The sequence below is a fragment of the Melanostigma gelatinosum genome (genome assembly GCF_949748355.1).
Source record: "Melanostigma gelatinosum genome assembly, chromosome: 17".
Lineage (NCBI taxonomy): Eukaryota > Metazoa > Chordata > Actinopteri > Perciformes > Zoarcidae > Melanostigma > Melanostigma gelatinosum.
Window position 1 is genome coordinate 6,397,758 of NC_136650.1, and position 13,442 is coordinate 6,411,199.

A 13,442-nucleotide genomic window follows, 5' to 3' on the forward strand; every position below is an offset into this window, starting at 1 on the left:
CGTGTGTTTCTTGGATGTAATTCAATATTTTAAATACACAGTAGACTTTTGGCTTCCAGCTGCTGCTGTAAACCAATTTTTTACCTCTCCAAATGGAAACTCCTGATAATAATCTCATTTAGGAGTTATGTCATACAGCTAATATCACAATAAAGGTAATTTGGGGACTTTGAAATTGACGTTTTAAAGGGTTTCCTTCACTTAGCTACCACAACACCCCCACTCCAATGTAGGCTATTATTCTTCAGCAGTGCACTCAATACATGGGTTCAATTAAAACACACTATACCGTAATGTAGTTGTAACCAAGACGTTATAACATGCTTATTAATGTATTCATCAACAAATATAACGTGTGTGTAGTTGATGAATGATTGATAACACAACATGGCCCTTTACACACAGTTATATAGTGTTATAAAGCACTTACCAAGTGTATACGTGTTATAAATGATTTACTGGCTGTCTATAGATGTTATATATCCAACTGTTTATACACATATAAAATCTTGAAAATAGGAGTGACATCTTCTGTGGTGAGGAGCAAACTGCAGGGTCCCGGAAAAAAACATAAAAAGGAGAAATCATTTTCTCCCTCATTGACCTCTGTTTTCCACAGCGGTGAGCAGGAGGTCTGGGGACGATTAGAGGCTTCAGCTGTGGCTCCATCTGCCACGACCCACTAAGTCCGGATGTCCACACATGAAGTGATGAAGCCTTTTCATTCACGTCAGGCACTTTCTGAGCTTATTAACGGGACAACTTGATGGGCTGTTAGATCTCAGAGTTCATGGGGACGGACTTGTTGAAAATATTGATTTATTTGAACTACAACACAATTTTGAGAGTATAGGTGAAACTTTTTCTACGTCATCCTGAAATGTCAAACATTTAAATGTGAATATGCTGCCGCCTGCTGGTAAAAGCTGAGTGGCTGCTGAAACACAGAGACAGGTTTAAACAGACATGAAGCTAAAAGTCTATGAAATAACTTTTATGATCACAATATTAAACTAAATATGTAATGTGATTACTTTTTGACTCTTTAAACCTGTCCATACTATGGACGCCCAGTTACTCTATTAAGAGTTTTGTCATAATTATGAGACAATAATTATAAGGAAGTTAAGTAGTTAATGCCTTAATATTAGGGCTTAGAATCTCAAAACTATGATAGTTGTTAATATGTCATAATTATGCTGTTTTGACATAACATGGCACATTATGTGAGGATAAAACACTTCATAATGTAAAAGCTTTATATAGCTGTAGTAATAATGAGGCTATTTGTTTCTCATAATAATGACATATTTAGTCATGAGAAAATATTTCATAAGGAAAAAGTAAGGTAGTAATTATGAGAAACCCTCAAAATATTATAGCTATTATGAACGTTTTGTAATTGTCAGAAGGGTTTGCATCATTGTGATAAAAACACGTGATTGACTTTTATCTATAACCTCGTAATTATTACACACCTTATGACAAGCTGTCTCAGAATTATGACGCTTCATGATAAAATGTGTAATTTGTTTCATGATTTTGTATCTCATAATTGTGATAGTGCCTTACAAATATGACTTTGTATCTCATGAATTTAAGAAACTCTCAAAAATGAGACACTGAGCCAAACCGTAATGATTATGAGATTATATTTCCTCATATTTAATAAATGTCAAATCTATTTAGTTTCTCACAATTCTTTGGATCTCATATATATATCATACTTTCACTAAATAAGTATGACAGCTGTGAGATAATACATTATAATTGCCAGAAATAAAGAAATAATAATTAATAAAACGTTCATATTTAACTACCATATCTAATATTTATGACAAAGTATCTCATAGCTATGACCAAGTATATACACATATCTAAATATATAAAATCTTTTAAAAAAAACTCAAACTATGACATGTTATTTGGTTTACATTTATCTTATTATATTAACAACTTTCTTAACTTGTGAGACACTAATTATGAACAAAAAAAGGTCATAACTGTGAGTCAGAGAAAATAGGAAACATATTTTATTAATGAAATATGTACAATAATTACAAATCTCTGAAAAAAGCAAAAAGCAAAACAGAATCCCTGTGGAGTAAATTTGGTCAAAACATTCATCACAAGCTACAAAACAAAGTTGAGCGTCAGACGCGGCAGGTTCGTCCGAGTGAAAAGCATCATCCGTTATTCCCAGACTCCATCAGGACCAACATGCTGTCATTACACCACGGCTCTAATGGTGGAACTGGCACAGCGCTGGTCTGACGGGGATCCTGAGCAGAGCTCCGGCCGCTGGTCACATGATTCATTATCAACAGAAAACACGGCAGAACAAACACTGTGCTTTCCTTTCCATACTGGCTGTTCGATCCACTTACACACCCCAACAGTTCAAGGTTAAATGAATTCATTCTAGTTAGAGCTTCAGTCAACGGAGCTCTTTGTTCATATTGACTATAAGTGCTTATATTGGATCAGATAGGCGTATATTTCAATGTTGCAGAGTACACACAAGTAACTGGCCAAGAAGGTAAACACAGCTGACATTTCAATACTGATAAATGTGCAGAAAGAAAGAACCACTATTTTGTTTGTTTTTTGGCTTAAGCTCAGTTCATCAGTTCTAACTGATTCACATTCAGCTGCACACAGTAAGGCAAAGCGTGTTTGACAGGAGGCGTGTGTGCTCTCATGTGATCTCTCCACGTCACGCAGCCTCGCTGCTCTTAAGGTAAACACACACACAGACGCACGCACGCACACACACACACACACACACACACACAGACACACACACCTCCTGCCCTAATTTACAGCACTGCCATTCATCCCGGCGTACTTTAGGCCCATCCGGTGGTTTCTGGAGGAGCGGACGTCTTGTGGTGGGGAGCCAACTTCAAACACTTCGTGGATGGCTTTTCGGAAACAATGGAAGTTGTACTCTATCAAACCTGTGAAGGGGACAAAGAAGTCATTTGGCAGCTTCGCGCTTTAATCACACATTGAGGACATCGTGTGTATTTAAACCCCGGTCTACTGGTGCCAACTCAACTGTTTATAGAAACAAAAGCTACCCACCTTTCCTCTCAAAGCTCTCCTCTCTGAGGATGCAGACGAGCGCGAGGAACTTTGTGACCTCTTTCAAATAAAGCACTGTGGTGTTGTTGAGCTTGATGATAGCCATAGACTCCTTGTCATAGGCACTGCCGTCCTCCATCAGCCTGCCACGGAGGAGAAGACGGAGAGCCACCTTCAAAGCCTTTCAACCAAAGGATGCGACCACTGCCAACACTTCAAACAAATAAAATTATTCTCACCCGTAAATGCAGGAGACATCGATGACAACGTCGATCATATCACAGCAGAGCTCGTAGGACTGCATGTCCACAGGAGAGCTGTCTGTGGCGATGTAAATCTTGCTAACGACGTCAAACAGGAAGGCTTTCTCGATCCCAGAGTGCTGCAAAACACGAAGGACGTTCATAAGAGACGGTACTAAAAGAAGGATACGCTGTAGAGACTATATTTTATTGAACGTAACAGAAACATACCGATATGAAAATGTTCAAAAGGTTCTCCAACGTTGGTAACTGAGGAAGGAGCTTCTGGACGACTTTACTGAAGGCCTCGAATATGGAGTGGTCGTAGATGCTGGTCAGGTAGAAGCTGAGGAGGGAAAGTAGGAGAGCAGAGTTAGCACACTGCAAAAAAAACCGCGTCAACAAATGAGTCCCGGCTACAACACTGCAAGACGAAACAATATACTAATCCGACCGGTTCACGCTGATAGAATAGGAACTTGACGCTATCCCTGAAATGTCTGACCTCACCAATAGACTCAAAACAACGACGACAAGAAACAGCTTGGTTTGTATGTATAAGTTATACAATATCGAGGCTCATTTTTGACCACTTGAGGGAAGGGAGAGTTGTTACCACAAAGCGAGGGAAAAGGAGGAGTTGGGTGTTAATAACAATGAGTAACACTTTTCATTACACACGGTTTTCACACACGATATAAAACATAAAAAGTGCAGCTTTAAAAGGTTCTCTATACGATATTCAGAGCATTAGCATAGCATAAAATAACTATCATCAATGTAAAGATGAAGTGGAGTAATTTCTACCTTAGTAGAGAAGGAAGTTGCTCTCCCTCTGAGCTTCTCTCTGCTTTGTTGACATAGTGTGGCTGGCTGCGCATGCCTTGAAGTGCATGTGAGCGGCCCACACAGGTTAGCTCATGGCCTCATGCACCGCTCTCATATGGTTGCAGGTGATGACGCTGCACCGACCTGCCGCTTCGTCACAAAAGCGCAGCGCCCACCTTTCAATTCCCCCTCTGGTAAACACCGTTAGATCCGTCAACGCTGTTGCCGTTATTTGCACTGTTAGCACTGTTAGCTGATAGCTGCCGGCTCGGTCGTCGCCATATTGAGAGCCGTGTGGAGGCAATAGATATGCTGATAGCAAAATCACCATGTCTCTAGTGTTTTAGTGGAGCACATACAACTTCTATCCTGTTAGACTACAATCATAAAACGTAATGTTTCTAGGGGTGATCGGCCCCTAAATCTTGCAGCTTGAGTATCTAACCTGTGCAGACGTGTCAGAGACTCACCTGAGGTGAAGCTTCTCCAGGCTGGCGTCTGCCAGATCGTCGTTGGCCCTCTGATGAATGTCCCTTTGTGTCTCTATTTTGTGGTCGTCTGACAGACCGTCGACTTTGTGGATGAACACCTCAAAGTTGATGTCTGGATTCACTTTGTAGGCTCTGGATACGGTGAGGTGTAACCGCCCGAGGGCCTCGACGTAGTCGTCCTAACAAGAAGGCAAGGGTCACGCGTTACTTCATCTCACACAGGAAAGCGTTTTAAAAATGACGGTCTTCTTCTTCCTGAGTTTTAACTGATGTCATCCTACCTGAGCATCGATGACAAAGATCAAAGCGCCGGCCCCGTTGAAGATCATCTCGCTGTCAAACGAGGGGTCGAAGAAGTCCACCTGGCCAGGAAAGTCCCAGATCTGGAAGTTGACGAAGGAGGTGGCGGAGATGTCGTCCTTGTAGATCTTGTTGGTGCTCTCGAGAAACAGCGTTTCATTGGGCGACATCTTGTGGAAAACAACCTGGTCGGAGGAGCAGGAGGATTATCGTTACACCTGTTTCATGTCTGTCTGTCCATCCATGCTGTTCCCCCCCATGTGTTTACCTGTTTCTTTAACGGAACAGTTCTTCCCAAAATAAAAAGAAGCACCTTTCCTCTTGCCTGCAGTGCTTTTTATCAATCTAGATTGTTGCAGAGCATCGGAGATATCAACCATAGTGATCTCTGCCTTCTCTCCAATACAATGGAACTATATGGCACTCGGCTTGCGGTGCTCAAAGCACCAAAAAGAAAAAAAACATTTGAAAATCTTAACAGTAATGTCTCTCTCCAGAAATCATGAAGCGGTTACTGAAGATAATCCACAGATGTGAGCAGTTTCATGTAGGAAGTGGAAAGAGACATTTCTGTTGACAATGCATGCTGTTCACAGAGCATAAAGAAGAAAAGTATTTTAGTCACGATTACAGTCAGTTGCCAGCTAATCGAGTACGGCTAAACAACAACTAATGCAACAGTCCTGCAATAAATCCTGATTTAAGGTTATCAAGCTCAGCTTTAAAGGTGATTCAATGTTACTGTCTTAAGAGGTGTGATTACGCTACGTCTGTGGTGGTGGTGGTGTGTTTTAGGTCGTTTACCTTCTGAATAGAAGACTTGCCACTCCGCCTCAGTCCCATCAGCAGTATCCTCGGTTTGTCAGCTGAAGTGGAGCTCTCCTCCATGTCTGCCTCCTCCACCCCGTAGCCGAAACTTTTAGGAAATGACCCCACAACATCGTAACTCCCCGGTAACGCAGGCTCCTCGTACTCAATTGACATCCTGTACTTTACTACCACGCCTGCTGTCGCTGTTATTTAGTTACACTCTCCTTTAAAGCCGTCCGTCTTTGTTTTTTTAATATTTTCTCTCAGTGGCTTAACAATCCCTACAGGAATGTTGTTGATTTTCACAACGAGCTAGCATAGCTAGCTAATTAGCTAGCAGCTGTAAGCGCGGTGTTTATACGTTAAAATGCCACGTCAGGCCGTAACGTCACCGCCCGGGATTGAAGACAAACGTTACCAAGAGGTTAAATAACCATAATATCGGAAAATATATAATTAATTCAGACTAGAAAACAGACAGGATTACTACAACTAGACGACTCACAAGTTAGACATTTCCGCCTCTGAAATCTGATTGGCTGTTCGCGCAAAGCAAAGTCACGTGACAAACCGACAATGCAACAGAAGCAGGAAGAACACAAACAGTGAGTAATGTTTTTGGACATTCAACGTTACCGGTATCCTGTTTTTGAACATTAATTAGGCTGTTTAAGCTTTTTTAAATCGTAGTTTGATTTCAACATTATCCATAGTTTAAATCTACAACTGCATGTTTCAGAATGCATCTATTAATTGATTAATTTCATGTGAACCTACTTCATTAGTTAACGTTAGTTAGCTTGTTCGAGCTAACTTCTCCCCTGACTGCGCTGGTTAAAAGTATATTTGTGTGAGCACTGTTTTTGGGGTAATTCATTTTTTTCATCTTTGTTGTTTTGCTGATACATCAGAGACATTCTCTGTACAGTCGCACTGACTTGAAGCCATTGTAGATAGCAGGAAGTGATTCAGCTTTGTCTGTTTTTCACGTGACTGTTTCTGATGCAGCGCAGTCTGACTGCCATTGTTATTGTATGTATGCGTCTAACTTTATTTTGATCTATATTATTAGGACAAACAGAGACCAATACAAGTGACACGGTTGACAAAAACTGCAGACACCAGCCTATTTTTAGGCGAATGCTTAATAAACAGTATGAAGCATTAAACTAAAATCAGCAAAAAATATTGATTTTGATCGAATGCTGATTGATAGGCTCTTTTAATTATACGATAAGTTAAACTTTGATTGATCTCCATGAGGATAATTTGGTTGTTGCAGAAGCAGCACAAGGACAGCAATACAGATACAAAGAAAAATAATTAAATAATAAGATGTACAGCAGGTAAAATAAGTATTGAACATGTCACTCTGATCTTTAGTTCTTTCCATCGATTTTCTATTGGATTCAAGTCAGGTGATTGTCTGGGCCATTCTAGCAGCTTTATCTTCTTTCTCTGACCCAGCCAATCAGCTGACTTGAATCCAATATAAAATCTATGGAAAGAACTAAAGATCAGAGTTCATAGAAGAGGCCCACGGAAACCCTCAAGATTTGAAGACTGTTTGTGTGGAAGAATGGGTCAAAACCACACCTGAGCAATGCATGCGCCTAGTTTCTCCATATAGGAGGCGTCTTGAAGCTGTCGTTACCAACAAAGGCTTGATACGAAGTAATAAATATATTTCAGTAAGCGTGTTCAATACTCCTTCCCTGTGTCATTCCATTTTATTACACATAACTTAATTTCTGAACTTATTTGTTTGGATTTCTTTGTATGTGTGGATTTCTTGGGTTGTTACCGACATCTGGTGAAATGGCAATAGCACCTTTAGAAATATATTTACTGAGAAAAATGGTGACGTGTTCAATACTTATTTTACCCGCTGTATATTAAATAACTAAAATAAGAATAGAAACTATATGCAGAGCATATGAATTTGCAAGGTGAAGTGAAAGTGTTGTGGTTAATAGCAGCACTGTTAACAGTGTATACCACACTGATACATTCATTAAATAATGGTGCTTTGTGCTTGTCTGTATTAATACAGAGATATATTTGTAAAATAGAATATAATGCATGTATGTGACTTAAGATATTTTATAAGATGAAAGGTAGCAATATAAATAAGATAACAATCTGTATAAATGTTTAAATTGAACGAGGGATAGCGTGTTTATAATGTGCTATTGGGTTTCAATAGCACAGAATATAAACCATAAACCACCTGGGTAAGTGTGGTTGAGTCAATCTGTGATGGCTCTAGTTGTTCAAGTCTTGCAGAGTTATGTCTTGATAAAATAGTACAAAGTGAAGAAGGAGAAAAGGTGAATGTGTATTTCGCAACACAACAATGCACACTTTGACCCCCTGTGTGTTTGTTTCAGGATCCAGGATGACAGCGGCCCTCCTGTGTTTCCTCCTGGCTGGTCCAGTGGTGCTGGTCGCTGGCAGCCCGGTTTATAACTCCAACAACGGGACCGTACCACTGGTGATGTGGCATGGGATGGGTGAGTGACAGTGTGGCCTGTCCTACTGGGGGGAAAAGTCATTACATTCACCTCTAGGGAGTTATCGAATGGAAATTATGAACAAACCCGTTTTTGAGGACTGGAACTATTTATAACTTTAACATCGTTAACTGTGATGACATTTTCTGCACTGTATAATGCACACGTTACACTTATAACTGGAAGGATGCTCATGTTTGTTGCGTACTGGCAATGGAAATACAGTCAGGGGAAGTGGAAAAAAACCCCGAAGCACTTTCTCTTCTCCTTCAACAACCAGGTGTCTGTGTTTGAAATGTTTCGCAGATGTTATTGTAAGCCATACATTTCAGAAAACCAGCTTGTGTTCATGCACATCCTCCTTTTATTAGACTGCTGTTGTTCTATGTATTTTATTCCTGTCAATAAATCCAATGAAAAGACAAACGCAAACAATTATTCAAACAGGAATAAATAGTGCATTATGGGGGGGGACTATTTTCAGCGGCGTATTAATACACTTGTTGCTCTTGTGCCGACAGCAGAAGGATGTATGTACATGGTAATGACACGTCACCCAGTGCAGCAGTGTGGCTCATTTCATACGTTTAGTATAAAGGCACAGATGAAACCACAGTCAGGGCCGTAAGTATTTGGACTGTGACACAATTTTTTCAATTTTGCCTCTTTACACGACTCCAGTGGATTTGAAAGGAAGCAGTCAATATGTGGTTGAAGTGTAGACTTTCAGCTTTAATTCAATGGATAAAACTAAAATATCACTTTAACCGTTTACGAATTACAGCCATTTTTACACAGTCCCCCACATTTTCAGCGGCTCAAAAGTAATTGGACAAATTGTGTGACGAACGGTTCCATGGCCAGATGTGGTCAGTTCTGTCACTATTTCATGACAAATGATACAGATAACAGGATTCAAAATGTTAAATTAGCATTTGGTAGCTGGTCCTTGGAACTCTCAGCATGAAACCAAAAAGGTGTCGATGCAAGTGAAGGAGACCGTTATTATGCTGAAAACACTTAACAAGCCATCAGAAAGATAGCAGAAACATTAGGATTGACCCAAGCAACAATTTAGTACATTCTTAAAAAGAAGGAATGCACTGGCAAGCTCACCAACACCAACAGGCCCTGAAGACCACGGAAGACATGGATGATCGCAGAATTCTTTCCTTGGTGAAGAAAAATCCCTTCATAACATCTACCGAAGTCAGGAACACTCTGGAGGAGGTCGGCGTGTCATTGTCAAAGTCTACAGTCTAGAGATGCCTTCATGAATCTACATACAGAAGCTTCACAACAAGGTGCAAACCACTGTACACTGAAGAACAGGAAGGCCCGATTAGACTTGAACAGAAAACATCTGAAAAAGACCGACCAGTTTTGGAACAAGATTCTTTGGACGGATGAAACCAAGATGAACTTGTACCAGAATGATGAGAAGAGAGATTTTCCTCCAAGTATTAAAAAATAATGATTATATTCACAATTATGTTAGTTTGTCCAATTACTTTTGAGCCTCTGAAAATGTGGACGACTGTGTAGAAATGGCTGTAATTCGTAAACGGTTATTGTGATATTTTTGTTATATCCATTGAATTAAAGCTGAAAGTCTACACTTCAACCACATATTGACTGATTCGTTTCAAATCCACTGGAGCCGTGTAAAGAGGGAAAATTGTGTCTCAGTCCAAATACTTACGGCCCTGACTGTATCAGGCTTTGGCTACACAGACACACATCAGCATCGTGAAGCGAGCCAAGTTTGAACAAAATGGTTTAAATGAAAACAAAGTAAATGTTCATGTGTCCACCAGGCGACAGCTGTTGTAACCCGATCAGCATGGGGGCGATAAAGAAGATGATCGAGGAGGAGATCTCTGGCATTTACGTGCTCTCGCTGGAGATCGGGAAGACTGTCATTGAGGTGCTTTTACACAGAAAGACTTGCATATTTCCAGCCAGTGCCAGAGCTCTTAGACAAAGCTTCAACAACACCAACAATAGTGGCCACAAGAACTTAACCTCCGACTTGGATCCATGCCGTACAGAGCACATGATATACTCTGACATAATTGCACCGTCGCACACAGTCACGGTGATGCAACAAAAAAATAAAATAAAGGAAAAATAAATAATTATTTTAAAATGTTTATTAATTGTGAGAATAAATTATATTAGGCAATTTTCATCATTGCAATGACTCTTTAATATTACATAGACTTTTCTATTATCTTTCTGTTCTGCGCATGTCATTTGTAATGTCAAATACGTGTGAAAATACGACATGTTGACATGTGAACCACACAGTCATACAGCAGCTGCGAGCGATACATCCACATGAGGCACAAGGATTCCTATTCTGTGATATTTGCAGTGCCGGTGGCACGAGTTACATCAGTGGAGTAGCTCTTTTACAACTCCACTATGTCATTTCCCAGTGTTAATATTCATAGCAAACCAGCGCGACTCTGCTTTGATCCCTCGTAACACCGTGACTTTATCTCTGCGCTCTTCTCCTTGAAGACGGTGCTCGTTTTGCTTCTTTTAATCTGCCTGTCATGCTTTGAGCTTTTCATGTTTCTCCTCCTGCAGGACACAAAAAATGGCTTTTTCATGGATGTGAATGAGCAGGTGTCCATGGTGTGCAGTCAGCTGGCCCAGGACCCAAAGTTGAAGGGAGGATACAATGCCATGGGCTTCTCACAGGGAGCACAATTTCTGTATGTAACTGCTGTTCTGGACGCTGAATGGTTTTGTTATGTGCATGTGGTAGAAATTGGACAAATTCTGTGCTTGTGTAGTTTCCCTTCTTGCCTGATTTTCCTGCAGTGAATGATTTTTTTATTTTTATTCCAATGTCTCAGAGAATAGTGTGATTTGAGATGTAAGTTTGTCTCCTGACGAGAATGAGTAAGCATGTGTTGATTCTCTCTGCTTCCTCTCTCCACAGAAGAGCTGTGGCGCAGCGCTGTCCCGCTCCACCAATGAAAAACCTGATCTCCGTTGGGGGCCAGCACCAAGGTAACGTTATGGAACACCGAAACGCCCACGATTAAAAACGCATCAATGAGCCTCACTGTTGCACTGGATGACATGTTCCTTCATCATCATGAACGTGGGCACTGTGGTTTGTTAATTCCACATACACTGCCCTGCTGCCGTAAATACTCACTGGAGCGCCATAATGTGTATTATTCCGCGGGTGAAAATAGTCCCTGGCAAATGCACGATTTACTCTAATTTTAATAACGTTTGTGGAGACACTACAGCGCCCAACTGTTTCAGGAATTCTTTCGTGCCTTTTTTAGAAATGAAACTATCTGCGACTAGTTTTTAAAATATTTTCATCTTCACTTGTAACGAATGGGCTTGGTTTTGAGGGACATAGACACAAAGCATCGTCTGGAAGAGATGGTTTTGGTCTTTTCGTGAGACTTGTTGGCAATAACACTTATAAGATTATGAATCATTACAAACTGTCTTGACAAGTACTGTGTGTGTGTTTTAAACCCGCAGGAGTGTACGGGCTGCCCAAGTGTCCCGGAGAGAGCTCCCACATCTGTGACATGATACGCCATGCTCTGAACAGCGGCGCTTACACCGACTTGGTTCAAAAACAGTGAGTTTCTTCCCTTCCCTCTCTGAACGAATGTCGATCGCCCTGTGATGCCGATGTGTTCAGTAGCCTTGCTATTGTGTGGCTAGTGTCACCGCTGACTGGATGTTGTGTCTGTGGTTATCAGCCTGGTGCAGGCCCAGTACTGGCACGACCCCTTAAACGACGACCTGTACAAGAAGCACAGCCTCTTCCTGGCCGACGTCAACCAGGAGAGGGTCAGTATGCACTTCAGAAGGTCTGAGAGCAAATACAGTTTGCATTGATGCACAATTCACTACAGTTAGCTTGCTATTGTGGGGGAATAATAGGTGTAGTTTGACAAAATAAGCACCTGTTAAAATCCATTGTTTGTTTAATAAAGGGGACATAACATGCTCATTTTCAGGTTCATACATTACATTGTACAAACTCCCTGTAAACGTTGCTGCACAATCATATATTTCTATTTTTGTAGTCTGAATCTAGTTGGCCATGATCAGATTTCTCATGATTGTAATTTTCTTTTTTTTTTAAAGGCTGTAAATGAGACGTACAGGAAGAATCTTCAGTTGCTGGACAAGTTCGTCATGGTCAAGTTCCTGCAGGACACTGTAGTAGATCCCGTCGCTACAGAGGTACCGAACAAACACACACACACACACACACTCTCGCTCTAAATGATCTACTCTATTTGACGGTTTCACTGAATATGAAAAAGCTGCATCAGTCTTTTTTTTGCTGTAGTGGTTCGGCTTCCTGAAAACTGGCCAGGCCAAAGAGACTGAAACTCTGCAGGAGAGCGCGCTCTACAAAGAGGTAACAGTGTTTAGACTCTCACATTTTTTTAGATTATATAAGATTTATAATTGATGCATTAAAGTGTACATCACTGTAATGGTGCAGCTGGTAACGGTGGGGCTAGTTGAACTGCTGTCTATACTCATAACTTATCGTTTGTCATTTAATTCTTGCTCGTTCACAGTTAAAAGGTCTTAAAGTGAGCGAACAATGTGTGTGCTGTAAACTGTTAGTTTCTGAGGATGTAAACCTGAATGTCATGTCTCCACACACACACAGGACCGTCTGGGTCTGGCAGCCATGGAAAAAGCTGGAAAGCTAGCTTTTCTGGAATGCGACGGAGATCACCTGCAGTTCGGTAGAGAGTGGTTCAAGGCAAACCTGCTGCCTTATTTGCACTAAAACATTTTAGTCAGTCATCTCGGAGTAAATATATCAGACTACAACTATTGTTTCAGGAGCAATATAGTGTCAGTCAATAATAAAAGCTTGACAACTTGTGATGGGATGCAGAACGCACATAATTCATTCCTTTCGCACTGATCACTTGTAGCACGTGGGTGTTTGGTGATGGTAACTTTAGCAGCTAATTTGTTGAATTGCATTGCTAACACGGCTATTTCCACTGTTGGGTGTTATGAGGTCAAATTGTCAGAAATGTTTAATTGAGACTTTTTTTTTTTTAATAAATGGTTGTTCTAATGTACATCATTTAAATGCCTCTGTACATGTTACATTTTTAATCCAATAAAGGCAAACAGACTTTATTTGT

The 13,442-nt window shown here is 40.6% G+C and overlaps 2 protein-coding genes across 4 annotated transcripts; one reads left to right on the forward strand and one right to left on the reverse strand.

Annotated features, from left to right (window-relative positions):
- Positions 1-2,023: 2,023 nt before the first annotated feature.
- On the reverse strand, positions 2,024-6,293 carry rragcb (Ras-related GTP binding Cb). Its single transcript, XM_079288237.1, has 7 exons — positions 5,753-6,293; positions 4,930-5,133; positions 4,628-4,827; positions 3,561-3,675; positions 3,327-3,469; positions 3,088-3,230; positions 2,024-2,960 (listed from the first exon to the last, which is right to left on the reverse strand). The coding sequence occupies exons 1-7, from the start codon at positions 5,930-5,932 to the stop codon at positions 2,815-2,817; spliced, it is 1,131 nt and encodes a 376-aa protein (XP_079144363.1). The 5' UTR covers positions 5,933-6,293; the 3' UTR covers positions 2,024-2,814.
- A 36-nt stretch (positions 6,294-6,329) lies between these two features.
- Positions 6,330-13,437, forward strand: ppt1 (palmitoyl-protein thioesterase 1 (ceroid-lipofuscinosis, neuronal 1, infantile)). Of its 3 annotated transcripts, none has more exons than XM_079288238.1 (10): positions 6,330-6,363; positions 8,149-8,271; positions 10,089-10,198; positions 10,867-10,994; positions 11,225-11,295; positions 11,791-11,893; positions 12,018-12,108; positions 12,409-12,507; positions 12,617-12,688; positions 12,950-13,437. In XM_079288238.1, the coding sequence occupies exons 2-10, from the start codon at positions 8,157-8,159 to the stop codon at positions 13,070-13,072; spliced, it is 912 nt and encodes a 303-aa protein (XP_079144364.1). In that variant the 5' UTR covers positions 6,330-6,363; positions 8,149-8,156; the 3' UTR covers positions 13,073-13,437. The 3 variants fall into 3 exon arrangements, with proteins under 3 accessions (XP_079144364.1, XP_079144365.1, XP_079144366.1); XM_079288239.1 differs by lacking the exon at positions 6,330-6,363 and adding an exon at positions 6,588-6,608; XM_079288240.1 differs by lacking the exon at positions 6,330-6,363 and adding an exon at positions 6,608-6,626.
- Positions 13,438-13,442: the final 5 nt, after the last annotated feature.

Coding starts and splice junctions, on each gene's coding strand:
- rragcb (XM_079288237.1), bottom strand. CDS start 5,932: ATGTCAATTGAGTACGAGGAGCCTGCGTTACCGGGGAGTTACGATGTT. Junction 3,470..3,560: donor TTTTGAACATTTTCATATCG/GTATGTTTCTGT, acceptor CGTGTTTTGCAG/CACTCTGGGATCGAGAAAGC. Junction 3,231..3,326: donor GATGTCTCCTGCATTTACGG/GTGAGAATAATT, acceptor CCTCCGTGGCAG/GCTGATGGAGGACGGCAGTG.
- ppt1 (XM_079288238.1), top strand. CDS start 8,157: ATGACAGCGGCCCTCCTGTGTTTCCTCCTGGCTGGTCCAGTGGTGCTG. Junction 11,296..11,790: donor CGTTGGGGGCCAGCACCAAG/GTAACGTTATGG, acceptor TTAAACCCGCAG/GAGTGTACGGGCTGCCCAAG. Junction 12,508..12,616: donor TAGATCCCGTCGCTACAGAG/GTACCGAACAAA, acceptor TTTTTGCTGTAG/TGGTTCGGCTTCCTGAAAAC.